Source organism: Bombina bombina, chromosome 7 (genome assembly GCF_027579735.1).
Source record: "Bombina bombina isolate aBomBom1 chromosome 7, aBomBom1.pri, whole genome shotgun sequence".
Classification (NCBI taxonomy): domain Eukaryota; kingdom Metazoa; phylum Chordata; class Amphibia; order Anura; family Bombinatoridae; genus Bombina; species Bombina bombina.
This window is the reverse complement of record NC_069505.1, coordinates 378,026,682-378,051,690: the sequence shown is the minus strand read 5'-3', so window position 1 is coordinate 378,051,690 and position 25,009 is coordinate 378,026,682. Positions and strand designations below refer to the sequence as shown.

The 25,009-nt window shown below is 39.0% G+C and overlaps 2 protein-coding genes across 2 annotated transcripts in view; one reads left to right on the top strand and one right to left on the bottom strand.

The window, feature by feature from the left end:
* SYN2 (synapsin II) overlaps positions 1–25,009 on the bottom strand; it is a 759,797-nt gene that overhangs the window by 171,513 nt on the left and 563,275 nt on the right. The window lies entirely within an intron of this gene.
* The window catches only part of TIMP4 (TIMP metallopeptidase inhibitor 4), a 121,117-nt gene continuing 99,451 nt past the window's right edge, over positions 3,344–25,009 (top strand). The window contains exon 1 of the mRNA XM_053721096.1: positions 3,344–3,646. Within this exon, the coding sequence (XP_053577071.1) occupies positions 3,526–3,646 (121 nt within the window). The 5' untranslated portion in view covers positions 3,344–3,525. The remainder of the gene's footprint in view (positions 3,647–25,009) is intronic.

Genomic DNA, 25,009 nt, shown 5'->3' with positions numbered 1-25,009 from the left:
GTAATTGGGAAGATTTTGAATGATTTTTCAAAGTGCTAAATAATAATGATAGAAATTAGAAATGTACCTTTGACATAAGCAAAGAAAAGATTACATTTTTAGACTTGGAATTTTTTTTTTTGGAAAATGGAACTTTACAGTAAAATCTACTTCAAACCAATAGATGCAAATAACTGTATACACATTGATAGTTGACATTTAAAAAACTGGTCCAAAGCGGTAAATGTTATGGTTGAAAGAGAAATGCAGTATGGATATAGATTATATATTTCCTTGGAGAAGTATATTTAACAGTTTTTGAATATATTGTACTAATAAATGTGTATAAGTCTTCCTACTAGTTGTGTGACTGCCACTGCCAACTGGCTCACTAGCTGTTTCCTGCGTCTCCTGAGTTGGACTTAAAGGGATACTAAATGAACTAATGTAAAGTTTAGGAGCCAGACCATTTTTGGATCAGAAACTGAGTTACGCTTGCTTATTGGTGGCTAAATGTAGCCACCAATAAGCAAGCGCTATCCAGGCTACTGAACTTAAAATGTGCCGGCTTCTAAACTTTACATTCCTGCTTTTTAAATTAAGATAGCAAGAGAAAGAAGAAAAATTGATAATAGGAGCAAATTAGAAAGTTGCTTAAAATTGCATGCTCTATCTGAATCATGAAGGGAAAAAAATGGCTTTAGTATCCCTTTAAACTATATGTTTAAACCACTTTTCAGGAGCTTAAAGGGATATTCCAGCCAAATTTGGAATTCACATGGATTCATTTCAGTTTTGAATAGAAGCATTTTTGTAATACACCTGTGTTAGCAAAAATGCTTCTAATAAAAGCTATAGCTGTTTTAAAAGTGTATGTAGGTATGCACCGTGCACCAGCAGTTTAAAGACAGCACTTGCTCGGAGAGCCTACGGTGTTTGTACCACCTGGCAATGACTCAATTTGTTAATTGCTGACATGATACAAGCCCCTCTGGTGCTCTTAGCAGCTGCAGTATTTAAAATTCTGGTGCACTGAGAATATCTAGCTATGCTTCATATGCACGTGCATAGAAAAATGTTAATACTAAAACAGTGATAACTTTGGTACTAGAAGCATTTTTGCTAATACATGTATATTGCAAATATGTTTCTATTCAAAGATGTAATTCATCTATGTGCATTTCAATTTTGACCGGAATGTCCCTTTAACACAGAGTTGGAGAATTAATAGTTCAAAATTGGATACAGGTGGCCCTCGGTTTACAACGGTTCAATTTGCACAGTTTCAGAATAACAAACTTTTTTTCAGTCATGTGACTGCTATTGAAAAGCATTGAGAAGCAGTGCATTGATTAAAATAGCCAGTAGGTGGAGCTGTCCGCTTGTGTTGCAGCAAAGCCAAGCAAGCTGAAATTAATCCGTTTAACCAGACCTGAGCTATCGAGCAGATTTTAAAGGAACAAGATCTTCCTGTCTATAAATCAGTCCAGATTGGAATGCATAGAAAGAACTGTTTGCAGAAAAATGCAAGTGAAGTCTGTGTTGTGTAATTATTTTATTAGGTTTATAATGCTGTTTAGCAAATGTTTTTGTTCATTTAACTTAGTTTAATTATATATTCTGCGTTGTGTGATTATTGTATTAGGTTTATAATGATGTTTAACATTTAAAGTCTTCATTTCAAAGCTTTAAAAATAATCTATTAGGTATTACTTATGCCAATTTTGAGAGGGGCCTGGAACCTAACTCCCTCACTTCCCATTGACTTACATTATAAACTGGGTTTTCAATTTACAACGGTTTCGATTTACAACCATTCCTTCTGGAACCTAACCCCGGCGTAAACTGAGGGCTACCTGTACTCTAATGAATGTTTACACTAGAATGTCACTTTTAACATATTATTGGAAATGTCTAGGTCCCTCATTTTGAACCAATAGCTATTTTTATTTGTAAAAACATAACTTAAGTCCTTTACAGTGTTTCTAAATTTGTTTTCAGGGGCTAATATAAGCACAATGAGCCTATTTTAATCACACAAAGTCAAACAGTCAGCGGCATCTGGCTGAATGGAGACTTTTTATTAAAGCAAGCTCTGTAAAATCAGCTTCACTAAGATATGTTGTTGTGCATTAATTCAAAACCATTTCACTTTTTTTTATGTGTCATGCACACAAGAATAAAATGTTCTGACTTTTTAGCAAAATATACAGGAATGGTTTTCCATGTGTTTTTCCAAAAGGGATCCAAAGCCTTTATGATCTAAGTGCCAAATATGTTTAGTAATTTATCTTTAGCTATGACCAGAGTTTCCCATAATGCTTTGTTGTTTAACTGTGAAATACTATTTTTCTTTCATAAATCTAAATTAAGCTATTGAATACATTTTCAGAATTTGTAACAAGCAACATGACCAATCAGGCTGACGTGAGATAAGAGTGATAATAAAGTGTAATGTGTATTTAAAAATGTTTTTAATGCAACCTTTCAATAAATTCAAATACATACATTTTTTTCTGATATTTAAAGGTTTGTGGGAAAAACTTCATTGGATGTATATGAAACTAAAACATACAGTTTTAAAAAAGTTTCCAATTTACTTATTTTATCAAATTTGCTTTGTTCCTATGGTATTCTTTGTTGAAGAGATACCTAGGTAGGTAGGTATCTAGAGAACTACACAGCAGTAAAAAGTGCTGCCATCTAGTGGTCTTGCAAATGGCGAACATTCTTGGAAAATTGCTGCCAATAGTTTTCCAGGCACATGCGCGCTCATGAGCTTTTGTCCCTGCTTTTCAAAAAAAGATACCAAGAGAACAAAGAAAATGTTAAAAGAAAAGGAAACAAGAAAGTTGTTTAAAATTGCAGGTTCTATCTAAATCATGTAAGAAAAATCTATAACTGTATATTTTGACCTAAATATATATATAAAAAAGCTTGTTATTTTTAAGCATTTTTTTTTAGTTGAAGTACTATCCTTTTCATTTTTTAGGTGTCTTGAAGATAGGACAAAAATAATTTTTAGCTAAAATTATGCATTTTGTTTTGTTAAGAATTGGTATTTTCAAATATTGAATTACATTTTTTAACAAGAATAGGCTGTAAACAAAAATATACAGCAGTTTTAACAGTAAAAGTAAAAAATAAAACATGACCTGTTCATTGACAAAAGATTTTATGCAAATAAAGTTTAAAAAAAAAAATCATAGATGTTGATTGATCTTTTGCAATAAAAATGTCATGCTCAATTTTATCCAATGGTCGCTGTTGTATTTTCCTGAGAGGGAGGGGCTATGTCTTCCCTGTCCATAAATAAAGAGGGTTTATGTTACTGAATTTAGAAGTCAGTTTGCATAAGCCTGTACTCCAACTGAACATTAGAGGGATTTTCCTAACCTTCTACATATTATTTATTTATTTTTTTTAATGAAAGAAACTCATCAACAACAAAATAGAGAAGACAGCTAATAACTTAGCAGCTTAAAATCTGTGGTGTGGAAGAATATAATTTACTTTTTTTTTCTGAAGTGCATGTTGTAAGGCAGCATGTATTTACTATCACTTACACTGATATTTGTACTTTTTATAACTCATATACGAGATCTGGTTGAAGCGTGTAGCTGTGCACCAACTCATCCCCAAAAACAGATATGTGAGGCTGAAATAGGTGAGTTTTATTCTTGCTGGAGGGGGCTACATTATATGTTAGACTTAATTATGTTGATTAGCAATTATACAACATGTATCAATTGCGTTATTACTTCTTACAAATGATTTATTATACAAATATGTATTTGATATGTATCAGATATTATTTAAACTGTTTACATTGTTATATAACTTTATATAAGTGATATATTGTGCAAATATTTATTTGATCTGTATCAGATTGCTTACTTACTTCTTAGAAGTGATCTATCATACAATATGTATTTGATAAGTATCCAATATACTTTTTAGTGCTTTCAAACTAATACAGATATTTAAATTAAAATTAAGTATTAAAATCTGTAACTTTGTTTTTTGTTTTTTTTATTGGTAAACATTTTTTTTTATTGCTGTTTTACTGGTAAACAGATTTAAATGTATATTTGTTATGAAATAAAACTTACCCTGTGAATTTAGTATTATTAAATACATTGAGGCTACTAGTAAAACTGTGGAGTTGTAATCACAATTTTGGCTGTCTCTGGCTTTCAGTAAAATGTTAGCCTAGTTCATTAGGTAGAAACAGATCCCCTGTTTGTCCACATATTCAAAACAGTGAAAGAATGTTCCCTACTATTTCCAAAGGTCTCTGATTTTTTTTTTTTTTTTTTTTCAATATTAAAGGAGAAAGTTTGCCTTTTAAATTAACATTATTTCAAACAGGGTACAGAAACATAATTATTATTTAGATTTAGCTTAAAAGAATATTTGAATAAAAATATGGATATTGTTGCTTTATTTGATTTCTGTATATGGATTAAAATAAATGTGTTGTCTTTCTGTAAAGAGGAAAATCTAAACACATAATCAGGATATATTCAAGACTAAATAAAGCCTCTGGTTGTTGAGATTGGACACACACATAAAAAAAATAAAATCCATTTAATTTAACATCTCACGCTGTGACTGCTTAGCTCTCATACCATGTGCACAGTAAATGTAGAACATGAGTTTCCGAATTGTCTCAGAATTAGCATCTCTATGGCGCAGATTATACCTTGTGCATACTGATTAATTGCTTTAAATACGCTGACAGAATATCTTTGTGATTCAGGCTCCTAACAAGTCTCAAATTCTGTTTCTGGTGATTTTACAGCTATTTATTAAGACTACTGTGTACTGAAATTGTGTACTGAGAACATTTTATTACAGATATGGAAAATCAGTGAGAATTGTAAGCTAACAGTTTTGATAAAAAAAAATATTTATAAAGTTTTGTAAAGATATATATATATATATATATATATATATATATATATTTATATAATGCACACACATATACACACTCTTGGCTCTTTAAAAAGTTTTACACGTTTGCCTAGCCGTTTTAGATAAATATATCAAATGATGAAGTGCTGTAGAGAACTATTTCCTTACCTCGATATATAGTAGATAGCTGTGTTACACAAGTAAATAAAAGTATAAGCAATTTGTGGTTAACACTGAATATTCCAATGGAATTGACTTAATTTGTTTAATTTTTTTACCTTTATATTACAAATGTTGTATTGTCCTTAGAAATATGCAATGTAATCAAGCCTGTGTTAATTACATATTGTTCTAAATGAAGTTAAATATAATTTACAAACCATATGTTTATGTTGGTAAAGATTTTTTTTTTATAGATGGTTGTATGCCTGTGAATATAGCACTGAAAGGAATATACAACGTTTACTTACATATAAATACTTTGTGGAAAAGTCGTGACACCAAGACATCAGTACTAAAGGCTAAAACTACCAAAAACAAAGTGCACGTTATTCGCTTTGGCCTTTATTCGGGGTCATCTCACCACAACTTTGCGAAGCTGAAATCACCAACTAACTGTGTACGCTTTCTCAAAAGGTTCAGAATCTATGTTACATCCCCCAGAAGAGACAAGTGAAGAAATTAATTAAGTCTGGGCCAAGCACTTTTCACAGTGACTTTTGTCTGGGTGATTAGTGTTGTGACATTTTGTCGTTTCTTGTCAGGGGGCTTTTGTTGTGTCTGTCTGATTCTTTCACAACATGTATAGATACAAAACAGACAAAATGCACCATAAGAAACCCAACAATGTCAAAAATAGAGTGGTAAACAGAAGACTGGATATCGCTGTAGCATATGCGCTTACACACAGAGAAACAGAAGACTGGTTATAGCTCTAGCATTTGTGCACACACACAAACAGAAGACTGGTTATAGCTCTAGCATTTGTGCACACACACAAACAGAAGACTGGTTATAGCTCTAGCATTTGTGCACACACACAAACAGAAGACTGGTTAAAGCTGTAGCATTTGTGCGCACACACAGAAACAGAAGGCTGGTTATAGTTGTAGCATTTGTGCACACACACAGAAACAGAAGACTGGTTATAGTTGTAGCATTTGTGCACACACACAGAAACAGAAGACTGGTTATAGTTGTAGCATTTGTGCACACACACAAACCGAAGACTGGTTATAGTTGTAGCATTTGTGCACACACACAAACCGAAGACTGGTTATAGTTGTAGCATTTGTGCACACATACAGAAGACTGGTTATAGTTGTAGCATTTGTGCGCACACACAGAAGACTGGTTATAGTTGTAGCATTTGTGCACACACACAAACCGAAGACTGGTTATAGTTGTAGCATTTGTGCACACATACAGAAGACTGGTTATAGTTGTAGCATTTGTGCGCACACACAGAAGACTGGTTATAGTTGTAGCATTTGTGCACACACACAAACCGAAGACTGGTTATAGTTGTAGCATTTGTGCACACATACAGAAGACTGGTTATAGTTGTAGCATTTGTGCGCACACACAGAAGACTGGTTATAGTTGTAGCATTTGTGCGCACACACAGAAGACTGGTTATAGTTGTAGCATTTGTGCGCACACACAGAAGACTGGTTATAGTTGTAGCATTTGTGCGCACACACAGAAGACTGGTTATAGTTGTAGCATTTGTGCACACACACAGAAGACTGGTTATAGTTGTAGCATTTGTGCGCACACACAGAAGACTGGTTATAGTTGTAGCATTTGTGCGCACACACAGAAGACTGGTTATAGTTGTAGCATTTGTGCGCACACACAGAAGACTGGTTATAGTTGTAGCATTTGTGCACACACACACAAACAGAAGCCTGGCTATAGCTGTAGCATTTGTGCACACACACAGAAACAGAAGCCTGGCTATAGCTGTAGCATTTGTGCACACATACAGAAGACTGGTTACAGTTGTAGCATTTGTGCGCACACACGCAGAAACAGAAGACTGGTTATAGCTGTATCATTTGTGCACACACACAGCAGCCTGGCTATAGCTGTAGCATTTGTGCACACACACAGAAGACTGGTTATAGTTGTAGCATTTGTGCGCACACACACAGAAACAGAAGACTGGTTATAGCTGTAGCATTTGTGCACACACACACAGCAACAGAAAGCTGGTTATAGTTGTAGCATTTGTGCACACACAGAAACAGAAGACTGGTTATAGTTGTAGCATTTGTGCACACACACACAAACAGAAGCCTGGCTATAGCTGTAGCATTTGTGCACACACACAGAAGACTGGTTATAGTTGTAGCATTTGTGCACACACACATAAACAGAAGACTGGTTATAGCTGTAGCATTTGTGCACACACACAGAAGACTGGTTATAGTTGTAGCATTTGTGTGCACACACACAGAAACAGAAGACTGGTTATAGCTGTAGCATTTGTGCACACACACAGAAGACTGGTTATAGTTGTAGCATTTGTGCACACACACAGAAGACTGGTTATAGTTGTAGCATTTGTGCACACACACAGAAGACTGGTTATAGTTGTAGCATTTGTGCACACACACATAAACAGAAGACTGGTTATAGCTGTAGCATTTGTGCAAACACACAGAAACAGAAGACTGGTTATAGTTGTAGCATTTGTGTGCACACACACAGAAACAGAAGACTGGTTATAGCTGTAGCATTTGTGCACACACACAGAAGACTGGTTATAGTTGTAGCATTTGTGCACACAAACAGAAGCCTGGCTATAGCTGTAGCATTTGTGCACACACACAGAAGACTGGTTATAGTTGTAGCATTTGTGCGCACACACAGAAACAGAAGACTGGTTATAGTTGTAGCATATGCGCGCACACACACAGAAACAGAAGACTTGCTATAGCTGTAGCATATGTGCACACACACAGAAACAGAAGACTGGTTATAGCTGTAGCATATGCGCGCACACACACAGAAACAGAAGACTGGCTATAGCTGTAGCATATACACACACACAGAAACAGAAGACTGGCTATAGCTGTAGCATATACACACACACAGAAACAGAAGACTGTCTATAGCTGTAGCATATACACACACACAGAAACAGAAGACTGGCTATAGCTGTAGCATATACACACACACAGAAACAGAAGGCTGGTTATATCTGTAGCATACATGCACACACACAGAAACAGAAGACTGGTTATAGCTGTAGTATATGTGCACACACACAGAAACAGAAGACTGGTTATAGCTGTAGCATACATGCGCACACACACAGAAACAGAAGACTGGTTATAGCTGTAGCATTTGTGCACACACACAGAAGACTGGTTATAGTTGTAGCATTTGTGCGCACACACAGAAACAGAAGCCTGGTTATAGCTGTAGCATTTGTGCACACACACAGAAGACTGGTTATAGTTGTAGCATTTGTGCACACACACAGAAAACTGGTTATAGTTGTAGCATTTGTGCGCACACACAGAAACAGAAGACTGGTTATAGTTGTAGCATATGCGCGCACACACACAGAAACAGAAGACTTGCTGTAGCATATGTGCACACACACAGAAACAGAAGACTGGTTATAGCTGTAGCATACGCGTGCACACACACAGAAACAGAAGACTGGCTATAGCTGTAGCATATACACACACACAGAAACAGAAGACTGGCTATAGCTGTAGCATATACACACACACAGAAACAGAAGACTGTCTATAGCTGTAGCATATACACACACACAGAAACAGAAGACTGGCTATAGCTGTAGCATATACACACACACAGAAACAGAAGGCTGGTTATATCTGTAGCATACATGCACACACACAGAAACAGAAGACTGGTTATAGCTGTAGTATATGTGCACACACACAGAAACAGAAGACTGGTTATAGCTGTAGCATGTCACGCCACGCTGCTCTAGCCGTTGTTAGGCACGCGGCGTCTCGTTCCCTGCTCGTTGTCAGGGGCTGTGTCGGGTCCGGATGCGTGCGGTGCTGACGTCATCGCCGCACGCTCCTCTGTCCATGCGGGTCCGGATTACTGTGGAGCGAATCCAACACCTATGTAAGTCCACATTAATGATCTATTACTGCCCAAGTATAGGTGTTACTCTGTTTGCTCCTGGGTGTGATAGATTGTTTCTGTTATATTGCTTTATTGTGTTTGAACCCTGCCTGTCTGACTACTCTGCTTGTTAACCCCTAAATTGCTGGATTGATTTACTGCTGCTGAACTCTGCTTGTCTGACTACTCCACCTATTAACCCCTATTATTCTGGATTGCCTCTCTGTTGCCAAACCCTGCCTGCCTGACCATTCTAGTGGTTTGCCCTTGGACTGCTTTACCATTGCCAAACCCTGCCTGCCTGACCATTCTAGTGGTTTACCTTGGACTGCTCTACCATTGCCGCTGAAGACTATCCTGCCTGTGGTGAGTGCAGCTTCCCTCATCTTGCTAACTTTCTCTGCTCTGGGATATTCCCTATTTTTCTGGCTCGATAACAAGACTACTGTCCGAGTTCGGTCTGATAGAGGAGTATCCCACAAGCATTACATAGCAAATGAGCACACACACAGAAACAGAAGACTGTTTATAGTTGTAGCATATATACACACACACAGAAACAGAAGGCTGGTTATAGTTGTAGCAAATGAGCACACAAACAGAAACAGAAGACTGGTTATAGTTGTAGCATATATACACACACACACACAGAAACAGAAGGCTGGTTAAAGTTGTAGCATATGTGCACACACAAACAGAAGACTGGTTATAGTTGTAGCATATGTGTAAACACACACAGAAACAGAAGACTGGTTAAAGTTGTAGCATATGTGCACACACAAAGAAACAGAAGACCGGTTATAGCTGTAGCATATGTGCACACACAGAAACCGAAGACTGGTTATTGTTGTAACATTTGTGCACACAGAAAGAGAAGACTGGTTATAGTTGTACCATTTGTGCACACACACAGAAACAGAAGGCTGGTTATAGCTGTATCATTTGTGCACACACAGAAACAGAAGACTGGCTATAGCTGTAGCATTTGTGCACACACAGAAACAGAAGACTGGTTATAGCTGTAGCATTTGTGCGCACACACAGCAACAGAAGGCTGGTTATAGCTGTAGCATTTGTGCACACACACAGAAACAGAAGACTGGCTATAGCTGTAGCATTTGTGCACACACAGAAACAGAAGACTGGTTATAGCTGTAGCATTTGTGCGCACACACAGCAACAGAAGGCTGGTTATAGCTGTAGCATTTGTGCACACACACAGAAACAGAAGACTGGTTATAGTTGTAGCATACATGCACACACACAGAAACAGAAGACTGGTTATAGCTGTAGCATTTGTGCACACACACAAACAGAAGACTGGTTAAAGCTGTAGCATTTGTGCGCACACACAGAAACAGAAGGCTGGTTATAGTTGTAGCATTTGTGCACACACACAGAAACAGAAGACTGGTTATAGCTGTAGCATTTGTGCACACACACAGAAACAGAAGACTGGTTATAGCTGTAGCATTTGTGCACACACACAGAAACAGAAGACTGGTTATAGCTGTAGCATTTGTGCACACACACAGAAACAGAAGACTGGTTATAGCTGTAGCATTTGTGCACACACACACAAACAGAAGACTGGTTATAGCTGTAGCATTTGTGCACACACACAAACAGAAGACTGGTTATAGCTGTAGCATTTGTGCGCACACACAGAAACAGAAGACTGGTTATAGTTGTAGCATTTGTGCGCAAACACAGAAACAGAAGACTGGTTATAGTTGTAGCATTTGTGCACACACACAGAAACAGAAGACTGGTTATAGTTGTAGCATATGCGCGCACACACAGAAACAGAAGACTGGTTATAGTTGTAGCATATGCGCGCACACACAGAAACAGAAGACTGGTTATAGTTGTAGTGTGATTGGCCGCCAGTGAGCGGGGGACGGCATTGCACAACCATTTCTGTGAAATGCGTGTGCAATGTTAAATGCAGATACCATATACTATTTGCCCGCAGCGATGACCAGCGGACATGATTTGCTGTATTTAATCATACCTGTTCAAACATTGTTAAATGGAGCCCTCAATGTACAGGGGATTGTTAAAATTTTGAACATATGAAAAATAAATGGTAAATATGCAGCTATGAACACAGATAGTATCCTGAGGGCAGAATATAAGAACAATGCTCGTCTAAGGTTCAGACAAAAAAAGAAGATAACTCAACTGTGAGAAAAGCTGGAAAAACCTCTGTCCTTGTTCATAAGGCCAGCGCTTGGGTGCAGTCTTTTAGCTCACTAGGTCTCACACAGAGGAGCTCTTCTCTTTCTGCATGTATTGTATAATGGACAGCGCTGCGGAATATGTTGGCGCTTCTTAAATAAAGTATAATAATAAAATAATGACCCTGGGGCTATTATGCTATTATTCGTTCCCAGTTTGAGCGCTTCTCTCTTTTTATTTATGCAAATTATGACATTTGGAGAAGTCTCCCTAAGTGTGATGCGGGAATCCAGACGTGGACCCGTTGCTCAGTGTGCCTAGAGGGATATGGCTGTACCTCACTGACGAGGCCCACAATAGGCCGAAACGTACGTCTGGGGTTTTGCTGTTTCTCTTGTTCAGAGAGGGATTGCCTGGTATTTCGGGGCTGGACTGTACTGTGAAGTCAGGATCAGACTGATATGCTACAGGAAAGTTCTTCTCTGTGAAAGGCACATGTTGAGCAAAAAGTGGCTGCTTCTAGGGTGGTAACTAGCCATAGAACAAGCTATTATGCTATTGTTTGTTCCCAGTTTGAGCACTTCTCTCTTTATTTATGCAAATCTACCCCATTGTCTCCTTGCCCAGTGCCACTAGCATAAAATTCAAAGTGAAGCACAGTGTATCATTCAAACCCATTAGTAGTGAAAAACACTTGCCCCTATTTCAGAGCTAAGCATCAGCAAACAATTGAAAAGAAATACACACCTAAATGTGTATCTACACTACCGCACCTGAAAGGCTATAAATAAGTGTTTGAAGTAAATATATGTAGTATAAATTATATATACTTCAAACGCTTTTATATAAGACTAGCTGTTGCCCGCGGTTTCGCTCGTGTAGATTTTGTGATTTGTAAAATATAGTGAAAAAACAAAATGTTTGCTTACCTGATACATTTTTCTCTTTCTTGACACGATGAGTCCACGGATCATCATTAATTACTGTTGGGAATATCACTCCTGCCCAGCAGTAATTAATGATGTTCCGTGGACTCATTGTGTCATTAGAAAGAAACACAACCACTCACAATGACGTGTGTACCCATTCGTGTTGCACACTCTGACATGAAGTTTGTGAGTTTTTGTTAATTCTCTGTGTTTCTCATACTTGGGCACCAATCAGCCATCCGGCACTTCAAAAATATGTTATTATTATTCAAATTACTTTAATATTAAATTGTAATAATATATTATTACTCAACTGTCAGATGTGAAAATAGTATTATTAGTGATATCCATATCTTGAGAACTCCTGACGTAAGGAGCAAGAAATTTGACATGTAAACTTACTTTATAATGATGATTTTAAATTATAATTATACCATCTTCGTTTTTTTCAGATAAAGGGAGCCTCATAAATAACCCCTCCCTTTTTCACCCCCCTTAAGTGGAAATGGTAAAAACATAATTTATGCTTACCTGATAAATTCCTTTCTTCTGTTGTGTGATCAGTCCACGGGTCATCATTACTTCTGGGATATAACTCCTCCCCAACAGGAAATGCAAGAGGATTCACCCAGCAGAGCTGCATATAGCTCCTCCCCTCTACGTCAGTCCCAGTCATTCGACCAAGAATCAACGAGAAAGGAGTAACCAAGGGTGAAGTGGTGACTGGAGTATAATTTAAAAGATATTTACCTGCCTTAAAACAGGGCGGGCCGTGGACTGATCACACAACAGAAGAAAGGAATTTATCAGGTAAGCATAAATTATGTTTTCTTCTGTTATGTGTGATCAGTCCACGGGTCATCATTACTTCTGGGATACCAATACCAAAGCAAAAGTACACGGATGACGGGAGGGATAGGCAGGCTCATTATACAGAAGGAACCACTGCCTGAAGAACCTTTCTCCCAAAAATAGCCTCCGAAGAAGCAAAAGTGTCAAATTTGTAAAATTTGGAAAAAGTATGAAGCGAAGACCAAGTTGCAGCCTTGCAAATCTGTTCAACAGAGGCCTCATTCTTAAAGGCCCAAGTGGAAGCCACAGCTCTAGTGGAGTGAGCTGTAATTCTTTCAGGAGGCTGCTGTCCAGCAGTCTCATAGGCTAAACGTATTATGCTACGAAGCCAAAAAGAGAGAGAGGTAGCAGAAGCTTTTTGACCTCTCCTCTGTCCAGAATAAACGACAAACAGGGAAGAAGTTTGGCGAAAATCTTTAGTTGCCTGCAAGTAGAACTTGAGGGCACGAACTACATCCAGATTGTGTAGAAGACGTTCCTTCTTTGAAGAAGGATTTGGACACAAGGATGGAACAACAATCTCTTGATTGATATTCCTGTTAGTGACTACCTTAGGTAAGAACCCAGGTTTAGTACGCAGAACTACCTTGTCTGAGTGAAAAATCAGATAAGGAGAATCACAATGTAAGGCTGATAACTCAGAGACTCTTCGAGCCGAGGAAATAGCCATTAAAAACAGAACTTTCCAAGATAACAATTTTATATCAATGGAATGAAGGGGTTCAAACGGAACACCCTGTAAAACGTTAAGAACTAAGTTTAAACTCCATGGCGGAGCAACAGCTTTAAACACAGGCTTGATCCTAGCTAAAGCCTGACAAAAGGCCTGGACGTCTGGATTTTCTGACAGACGCCTGTGTAACAAGATGGACAGAGCTGAAATCTGTCCCTTTAATGAACTAGCTGATAAACCCTTTTCTAAACCTTCTTGTAGAAAGGACAATATCCTAGCGATCCTAACCTTACTCCAGGAGTAACCTTTGGATTCGCACCAGTATAGGTATTTACGCCATATTTTATGGTAAATCCTTCTGGTAACAGGCTTCCTAGCCTGTATCAGGGTATCAATAACCGACTCAGAAAAACCACGTTTTGATAAAATCAAGCGTTCAATTTCCAAGCAGTCAGCTTCAGAGAAGTTAGATTTTGATGTTTGAATGGACCCTGTATCAGAAGGTCCTGTCTTAGAGGTAGAGACCAAGGCGGACAGGATGACATGTCCACTAGATCTGCATACCAAGTCCTGCGTGGCCATGCAGGCGCTATTAGAATCACTGATGCTCTCTCCTGTTTGATTTTGGCAATCAATCGAGGAAGCAGCGGGAAGGGTGGAAACACATAAGCCATCCCGAAGTTCCAAGGTGCTGTCAAAGCATCTATCAGAACCGCTCCCGGATCCCTGGATCTGGACCCGTAGAGAGGAAGTTTGGCGTTCTGGCGAGACGCCATGAGATCTATCTCTGGTTTGCCCCAACGTCGAAGTATTTGGGCAAAGACCTCCGGATGAAGTTCCCACTCCCCCGGATGAAAAGTCTGGCGACTCAAGAAATCCGCCTCCCAGTTCTCCACTCCCGGGATGTGGATTGCTGACAGGTGGCAAGAGTGAGACTCTGCCCAGCGAATTATCTTTGATACTTCCATCATTGCTAGGGAGCTTCTTGTCCCTCCCTGATGGTTGATGTAAGCTACAGTCGTGATGTTGTCCGACTGAAACCTGATGAACCCCCGAGTTGTTAATTGGGGCCAAGCCAGAAGGGCATTGAGAACTGCTCTCAATTCCAGGATGTTTATTGGAAGGAGACTCTCCTCCTGATTCCATAGTCCCTGAGCCTTCAGAGAATTCCAGACAGCGCCCCAACCTAGTAGGCTGGCGTCTGTTGTTACAATTGTCCAGTCTGGCCTGCTGAATGGCATCCCCCTGGACAGGTGTGGCCGATAAAGCCACCATAGAAGAGAATTTCTGGTCTCTTGATTCAGATTCAGAGTAGGGGACAAATCTGAGTAATCCCCATTCCACTGACTTAGCATGCACAATTGCAGCGGTCTGAGGTGTAGGCGTGCAAAAGGTACTATGTCCATTGCCGCTACCATTAAGCCGATCACCTCCATGCATTGAGCTACTGACGGGTGTTGAATGGAATGAAGGACACGGCATGCATTTTGAAGCTTTGTTAACCTGTCTTCTGTCAGGTAAATCTTCATTTCTACAGAATCTATAAGAGTCCCCAAGAATGGAACTCTTGTGAGAGGAAAAAGAGAACTCTTCTTTTCGTTCACTTTCCATCCATGCGACCTTAGAAATGCCAGAACTAACTCTGTATGAGACTTGGCAGTTTGAAAGCTTGAAGCTTGTATTAGAATGTCGTCTAGGTACGGAGCTACCGAAATCCCTCGCGGTCTTAGTACCGCCAGAAGGGCACCCAGAACCTTTGTGAAGATTCTTGGAGCCGTAGCCAATCCGAATGGAAGAGCTACAAACTGGTAGTGCCTGTCTAAGAAGGCAAACCTTAGATACCGGTGATGATCTTTGTGAATCGGTATGTGAAGGTAAGCATCTTTTAAATCCACTGTGGTCATGTACTGACCCTTTTGGATCATGGGTAAGATTGTCCGAATAGTTTCCATTTTGAACGATGGAACTCTTAGGAATTTGTTTAGAATCTTTAAATCTAAGATTGGCCTGAAAGTTCCCTCTTTTTTGGGAACCACAAACAGGTTTGAGTAGAACCCTTGTCCTTGTTCCGACCGCGGAACCGGATGGATCACTCCCATTAATAACAGATCTTGTACACAGCGTAGAAACGCTTCTTTCTTTATCTGGTTTGTTGACAACCTTGACAGATGAAATCTCCCTCTTGGGGGAGATAATTTGAAGTCTAGAAGGTATCCCTGAGATATGATCTCTAGCGCCCAGGGATCCTGAACATCTCTTGCCCAGGCCTGGGCGAAGAGAGAAAGTCTGCCCCCCACTAGATCCGGTCCCGGATCGGGGGCTCTCGGTTCATGCTGTCTTTGGGGCAGCAGCAGGTTTCCTGGCCTGCTTGCTCTTGTTCCAGGACTGGTTAGGCTTCCAGCCTTGCCTGTAACGAGCAACAGCTCCCTCCTGTTTTGGTGCAGTGGAGGTTGATGCTGCTCCTGTTTTGAAATTCCGAAAGGGACGAAAATTAGACTGTCTAGCCTTAGCTTTGGCTTTGTCTTGAGGTAGGGCGTGGCCCTTACCTCCTGTAATGTCAGCGATAATTTCTTTCAAACCGGGCCCAAATAAAGACTGCCCCTTGAAAGGTATATTAAGTAATTTGGACTTAGAAGTAACATCAGCTGACCAGGATTTTAGCCACAGCGCCCTACGTGCCTGTATGGCGAATCCTGAGTTCTTAGCCGTAAGTTTGGTTAAATGTACTACGGCCTCCGAAATGAATTAGCTAGTTTAAGGACTCTAAGCCTGTCCGTAATGTCGTCTAGCGTAGATGAACTAAGGTTCTCTTCCAGAGACTCAATCCAAAATGCTGCCGCAGCCGTAATCGGCGCGATACATGCAAGGGGTTGCAATATAAAACCTTGTTGAACAAACATTTTCTTAAGGTAACCCTCTAATTTTTTATCCATTGGATCTGAAAAAGCACAGCTATCCTCCACCGGGATAGTGGTACGCTTAGCTAAAGTAGAAACTGCTCCCTCCACCTTAGGGACCGTTTGCCATAAGTCCCGAGTGGTGGTGTCTATTGAAAACATCTTTCTAAATATTGGAGGGGGTGAGAACGGCACACCGGGTCTATCCCACTCCTTAGTAACAATTTCAGTTAGTCTCTTAGGTATAGGAAAAACGTCAGTACTCGCCGGTACCGCAAAGTATTTATCCAGCCTACACAGTTTCTCTGGTATTGCAACGGTGTTACAATCATTGAGAGCTGCTAAGACCTCCCCTAGTAATACACGGAGGTTCTCCAATTTAAATTTAAAATTTGAAATATCTGAATCCAATCTGTTTGGATCAGAACCGTCACCTACAGAATGAAGCTCTCCGTCCTCATGCTCTGCAAGCTGTGACGCAGTATCAGACATGGCCCTAGTATTGTCAGCGCACTCTGTTCTCACCCCAGAGTGATCACGCTTGCCTCTTAGTTCTGGTAATTTAGACAAAACTTCAGTCATAACAGTAGCCATATCTTGTAATGTTATCTGTAATGGCCGCCCAGATGTACTAGGCGCCATAATATCACGCACCTCCCGGGCGGGAGATGCAGGTACTGCCGCGTGAGGCGAGTTAGTCGGCATAACTCTCCCCTCGCTGTTTGGTGAAATTTGTTCAAATTGTACAGATTGACTTTTATTTAAAGTAGCATCAATACAGTTAGTACATAAATTTCTATTGGGCTCCACCTTGGCATTGGAACAAATGACACAGATATCTTCCTCTGAGTCAGACATGTTTAACACACTAGCAATAAACTTGCAACTTGGTTATAATCTTTTTTAGCAAAAACGTACTGTGCCTCAAAGAGGTACTAAACGATTAAATGACAGTTGAAATAATGAACTGAAAAACAGTTATAGCATCAAACTTTAAAACAACACAACTTTTAGCAAAGGTTTGTTCCCATTAGAAAAATAACAATAATTAAATTTGACATAAAAATTACAGAGCAACGTTTTTATTCACAGTCAATATAAAATTCTCACAGCTCTGCTGAGAGAATCTACCTCCCTCCAAAGAAGTTTGAAGACCCCTGAGATCTGTCAGAGATGAACCGGATCATGCAGGAAATATAAGAGTAACTGACTGGAATTTTTTGATGCGTAGCAAAGAGCGCCAAAAACGGCCCCTCCCTCTCACACACAGCAGTGAAGAGAAACGAAACTGTCACAATTAAAACCAAACAACTGCCAAGTGGAAAATAATGCCCAAATATTTATTCACTCAGTACCTCAGAAATGTAAACGATTCTACATTCCAGCAAAAACGTTTAACATGATAAATACTTATTAAAAGGATTAGTGACTTTTAACAGAGTAGTTCCGGTGAAATACCATCCCCAGAATACTGAAGTGTATACATACATGTCATTATAACGGTATGGCAGGATTTTCTCATCAATTCCATTCAGAAAATAAAAACTGCTACATACCTCAATGCAGATTCATCTGCCCGCTGTCCCCTGATCTGAAGCTTTTACCTCCCTCAGATGGCCGAGAACAGCAATATGATCTTAACTACTCCGGTTAAAATCATAGTAAAAAAAACTCTGGTAGATTCTTCCTCAAACTCTGCCAGAGAAGTAATAACACGCTCCGGTGCTATTGTAAAATAACAAACTTTTGATTGAAGTCATAAAAACTAAGTATAATCACCATAGTCCTCTCACACATCCTATCTAGTCGTTGGGTGCAAGAGAATGACTGGGACTGACGTAGAGGGGAGGAGCTATATGCAGCTCTGCTGGGTGAATCCTCTTGCATTTCCTGTTGGGGAGGAGTTATATCCCAGAAGTAATGATGACCCGTGGACTGATCACACATAACAGAAGAAACAAGTGTTTCTTTATTTTTAAAGGAGAATTGAAATAGCAATTTTCACATCTGTAGACACGAGACTCTAAATACCAATTGTCAAGTCTGTAACAGCTTTGGGTTTTGAGATATAGGGATCCTCATAAATAAGCACTCTCCTTTTCACCCCAAATGGATTTTCTGGAAATGGAAAAACACATGTTTCTTTATTTATTAAAGGAGAATCAAAATACTAATTTTCACGTCTGTAACATCTTTGGTTTTTGAGATATAGGTATCCTTATAAATCAGCCCCCCCTTCCCCCCCCCCCCTCCTTAAGTGTATTTTTGGGAAATGAATAAAACACATACAGTATTTCTTTATTTTTAAAGGAGAATCAAAATACCAATTTTCACGTCTGTAACATCTTCAGTTTTTGAGATATAGGTATCCTCATAAAAAATTCACCCCCCCCCCTTTTCACTCTTTTAGGGACGTAATTTCCAAAAATCCTTCCTTATTGTGTGCCTACGTCATAAAAAACAACATACCTTCCAAATTTCACTATCCTAGGTTAAACGGTTTGAGCTGGGCGTTGATCAGTCAGTCAGTACTTCTTATATATACAGAATCTGGTAGATGAAAGAAACAAGAGAGGCACCTGTGTGTACCAGTAGATAACCAAATGATAATTTTCAAAGAGCCCTAATCAGAGTACTCACATTTGCAAAGAGCACTCAGACAGTGCTATTGGAAACAGGCTGGATGTTTGACAGCAACTGATTGCAGAAACAAAATGACATCAAATCTGGAGAAGATAAGACAAAACAAGGTGTCTGTGTGTACCAGTAATAAACCAAAAAGATATCAGTGTAGATTCTCATTCAGTATACTCACATTTGTGAAGAGCACTCAGACAGTGCTATTAGGCACAAGCTGGATATTTAGCAGCAAACCAGCTTAATATATGATGGTAACACAGGAACACGGGTGCTGCTAAATATCCAGCTTGTGCCTCATAGCACTATCTGAGTTCTCTTCACAAATGTTTGTATACTGAATGAGAATCTACACTGATATCTTTTTGGTTTATTACTGGTACACACAGACACCTTGTTTTGTCTTATCTTCTCCAGATTTGATGTCATTTTGTTTCTGCAATCAGTTGCTGTCAAACATCCAGCCTGTTTCCAATAGCACTTCTGAGTGGTCTTTGCAAATGTGAGTACCCTGATTAGGGCTCTTTGAAAATTATTATTTGGTTATCTACTGGTACACACAGGCGCCTCTCTTGTTTCTTTCATCTTCCAGATTCTTTGACATCCACATGTGAGGAGAGTGCAGCATTACTCTACCATCAGATCAAAACAACATTTGTCTTCACCTATCCTTGGTTGAACTACACAGATCTTATTGGACTTTGTTGCTTGTAAATGGGTTTGTCCATATATAGCATTGGGATATTATATGTACTGTATGCCTATTGTACCTAGAATTTTGGGTGTTAACAATACTACTACTGGTACTCACATTTAACATTGTCTCCAACAATCTTCTTATATATATATATATACACTAGTGGTGAAGCCCGTGTACACGGGCCATTTTCTTTATTGCAGCTGTCCTACCTGCGCTCCCGTCCAGACACGCCCCGGCCGCCCCCTGTCACGTCCCCGCCGCTGTATGTGCATCGTCTGTGCTCACGCCCGACCACGTCACGGACCCGTCACACCTACTTCCGCCCGGCCACGCCCACCGCTGCGTGCGCAACTGACAACGGCTAAGGACGCGTTACAAATGTGTTTTATAGTGTAGATCAGTGCTTTCCAAACTGTGTGTCGTGACACATTAGTGTGTCGGCAGCAGTGTGTAGGTGTGTCCCTGCTTCAGCACTAATTTTTTTTTTAATTACAATTTTTTTTGGTTACCGACTTTTGGCCTGCCTGCTATGCATATCATGTGGTTGACATGTGATTGATACCTAGTGGGTCACAGATCATCTTAACCAATTGGTGCAGCTCACCGGGAAATGAAACTATTCCCTTTGGCGGCACATTGGCTCCTGACTGCACGTGTAGTCTCCTCAATCGGCTCGTGACTGCATGTGTAGTCAGTGAGTGTGACAGCAGTGTGTTTGCAGCATGGCCAGTAGTCAATCGGACTCACAGAGCTCTGAGGGTGGCAGCTTAAACGCTGAGCTGAAGTCAGAAGTCAAAGTGTTTTTCTTTTTTTGCAGCTAGCTCCAAGTAGTGCATTGCTGCTCCTGATATATGGATAGGAAGTGGAAGCTTAAAAATGCTTGATGATAAAATGCGAGTGTCTTAATCTAATACAGGTGGCCCTCGTTTTACAACGGTTCAATTTACACCGTTTTAGAATAACAACCTTTTTTTCCAGTCAGGTGACTGCTATTGAAAAGCATTGAGAAGCAGTGCATTTATTAAAATAGCCAGTAGGTGGAGCTGTCCGCTTGTGTTGCAGCAAAGCCAAGCACGCTGAAATTAATCAGTTTAACCAGACCTGAGCTATCAAGCAGATTTCAAAGGAACAAGATCTTCCTGTCTATAAATCAGTCCAGATTGGAATGCATAGAAAGAACTGTTTGCAGAAAAAATGCAAGTGAAGTCTGTGTTGTGTGATTATTTTATTAGGTTTATAATGCTGTTTAGCAAATGTTTTTGTTCATTTAACTTAGTTTAATTATATATTTTGTGTTGTGTGATTATTTTATTAGATTTATAATGCTGTTTAGCATTTAAAGTCTTCATTTCAAAGCTTTAAAAATAATGTATTGGGTGCTACTTATGACAATTTTGAGAGGGGCCTGGAACCTAACTCCCTCACTTCCCATTGACTTACATTATAAACTGGGTTTCAATTTACAACGGTTTCCATTTACAACCATTCCTTCTGGAACCTAACCCCGGCGTAAACTGAGGGCTACCTGTATTCCACTAAATATTCAGAAACTGTGTTCATCCCATCAACCTCATACATCCCATTAAAATAGTAAGTAGCTATTGGTGATATTAAACTTTTTTTTAATTCTTGCATATACTTACTGTTACTTGTAAATACATTTTGTTATTATATAATTTATGTATGTGTCCGTATCTCTTAAAACAAGAGAGTTTAACCTCCTTTTTGCTAGTACAACTGAATTACTATGTCACAAAATGATGTAGGTCTAAAAAGTGTGTCACCAACATGAAAAGTTCGGAAAGCTCTGGTGTAGATAGATATTTTAAGTTACCCTCATAGCCTTTCATGTGCGGTAGAGTAGGTTTAGAACATTTAGGTCTGTATTTTTTCTCCTTGCCCAATGTGCTTAGATGAATATGGCTGCACCTCACAGACGAGGCCTACAGAAAGTAGAAACAATTGTCTGGGGTTGTTATGTTCCTTGTTCAGAGGAGGATTGCCTGGTATTTTGAGGTTTGACTGACTTTTTTAGATGGGATCAGACTGATTTACTTCAGGAAAGTTCTTCTTTGTGAAAAGCACAATTAGGCTAAAAGAGGCTGCTCCCAGTTGGTAATTTACTATAGAACAAGCTACTGAGAAGTTCTTGGTTCCTGGTTGAGCTCTAATGATTCTGTCTGTATTGTCTAAGCCACAAAGTCAAAAATGTATATAACATTGTTAGAGAGCCATATTGTGACTGGAAAATGTATATAGATGTTAGCTCCACCTTGGTTATTCGTAAAGCTGATGTAGGATTAGTGGGTATTTTACCAAGCATTAAACTCACATTTCAATTAAAATTAACTCAAAACACAATGAGAATGTAATAGAAAATGTTTAATTTTGTGTACATTAAAGGGAAAAGAAAAAACTTTATTTATTTTCTCCCTTTACTGTAAAAATTGTGGGTTTTCCAATACCCATTGGCATTAGCCATGCAAAAGATTGACTTGATGACTGCTGCTATATTTTACACTTCCATTATTTAATCAGTCCAGTAATTCATTTATAGCTTTCCCTAATAGGAGATAAGAGATTTTTAAAAGGGAAACTGAGGTTACAACATTGTTGTGTTTATTACTGAAAACTATAAAACTTTACACTGAACATTTAGAGGATAGTCACAGTCTATGGTTTTATAAGTATCTGCATGTTTCACAATATATTAAAGGTATAATAAATTGTAATAACAATACCAGCTGTAAATTGAACCCCTTAATGACCACAATGTACCCTGTATGTCACTGGTTGTTAAGGGTTTTTTCAGGACATAATAGCACAAGTCTAGCAAGAACACGCTATTAATGCACTCCCTCCAGCAGGCTTTGTGGAATAGAGCAGTCTCAACGCTGGTGGCAAGACCGCGCTATAAAACAATCAAGTCCCAAAACAGGCCAGTGACATACAGGGTACGTCGCTGGTCCTTAAGGGGTTAAAATGTAACAATTTTAGTATATGATAAAAGGTTTCTATTGTAATAGTTCTTTATGGTGGCGATCCAGAGATGGTGAAGATTTATTAATGATGAATCCTAATAAATTTGGTATGTCTGTATATATTGTGCTATAGCAACAAGGAGGTTCCTACAGGTTTTTAGGCATTAGCAATGATCAATAGGTACTCTTTATTGACCAGATTTTTTATATTTTATCTTAAGTGTTCTTTAATTATATTACAACTTCTAAGGTTTCCTCCCACCAAAAAACAAGAGCACACGATTCTTCAGTTTCCTCTCACTAATGGATAGGAACGCCAACACCTGCTCACATGACTTGTCACGTGACTCTATGTAGGGCTTAAAGGGACATTATACACTCATTTTTTCTTTGCATAAATGTTTTGTAGATGATCTATTTATATAGCCCATAAAGTTGTTTTTTTTAAAAAAAATGTATAGTTTTGCTTATTTTTAAATAACATTGCTCTGATTTTCAGACTCCTAACCAAGCCCCAAAGTTTTATGTGAATACTGTCAGCTACCTTCTCCAGCTTGCTCCTGTTTGTGCAAAGGGTCTTTTCATATGCAAACGAAGGGGGAGGGGGGAGTGTCTTATTTCCCACTTGCAGTGTGCTTTCCAGCTACCTTTTCAAAAGAGCTAAACTAAGAGGTTCTAAGTAAGTTTTTAAACATTTTTATACTGGATTTTTATATCAGTATCTGTGCATCTTATTCTTTATAGTAGTGTCTATTACATGCAGTTATATGAAAATGAGTGTATACTGTCCCTTTAATGGCTGTTTAGAAGCAAGGCCCCATATTGAGATTATGCAGGCAGGATCCGTTTACAGCTACCCTCACCAGCACAGACTGTTGCGTCGCTCTGGTTGGAATTCTTTATTATCTACGGCGACAGACACCCTTATCAGGATTTTATCACATGATCATGTACTAGACATTTTACACTTTCATTTTTTATATTGTCACAGATGCTTTTAATAAAATTGATTGATTATACTTTTAATATACTCTGGTTTGTTACCACAGCTTTTTGTTGATTTCTGCATTTTTACTTGTTTTTGGGGATAAGTTATAAAAGCTGCATATAGAGTGTATTTCTACAATTTCGATAGTACCTATAATTGAATTAGCTACATGTTATTGGCTGTGATAATCCGTTTTCAATGTTGACGTAATCACACTCAGCCATTTTCACGATTGATTAGCTCTATACAGGTGCCAGTCCTGTTTCTACTGATATATATTTTTGATAACTATCAACACTTTTTCAGGGCCATTTTCAACTTATCGAATTTCACAGCTGAAAGGACTCAAACCACCCAGACTTCACTTTTCCACTTATTACTGGTTATCGCAGAAAGTGATCGGATTTAACATTCCCCAGAATAGGACAATAAATATGAAAACAATTGAGGCAATCTAAGGATACTTCTGTACAACTTTGTATACTTTGTCCTTTTCCATTACTATTTCACTTATTTTTTTTTTTTACATATTAGCATTAAACTTTCGGAACTCTGCAGAGCACCCTAAGTCAAAACAGTGGAAAAAAAGGTGCATACAAATGGTTAAACTCTCCCATTTTGCTTATGGAGCATATTTATCAAGCTCTGTATGGAGCTTGAAGCCCCGTGTTTCTGGCGAGTCGCTGCTCCATAACCTGTCCGCCTGCTCTGAGGCGGCGGACAGAAATCGCTGGAAATCAACCCGATCCAATACTATCGAGTTGATTGACACCCCGATTGGCCGCGAATCTGCAGGGGGCGGCGTTGCACCAGCAGTTCACAAGAACTGCTGGTGCAATGTTACTCTGTCGGCATTTTTCGATGCGCGGCGGACATGATCCGCAATATCAGATCATGTCTGCTCGCACATTAATACATAGGTCCCACTTTGTTAACATTACAATGCAGCAATATGGTGCAGTTATATGACAAGTCTTTATTAGACCAGATTCAACAAAACACACCTGTAAAACTAATATGTACTTTTAACTTGTAATACGTGCGCAAGTTCGTGCGCCGCGACATTGGTTATTACAACCCACACTAACTTTAGCACGCCAATTGTAATCTAGCGATATTTGCTTAATCCCTGCTATGAGATTAAAAACATTAAAGT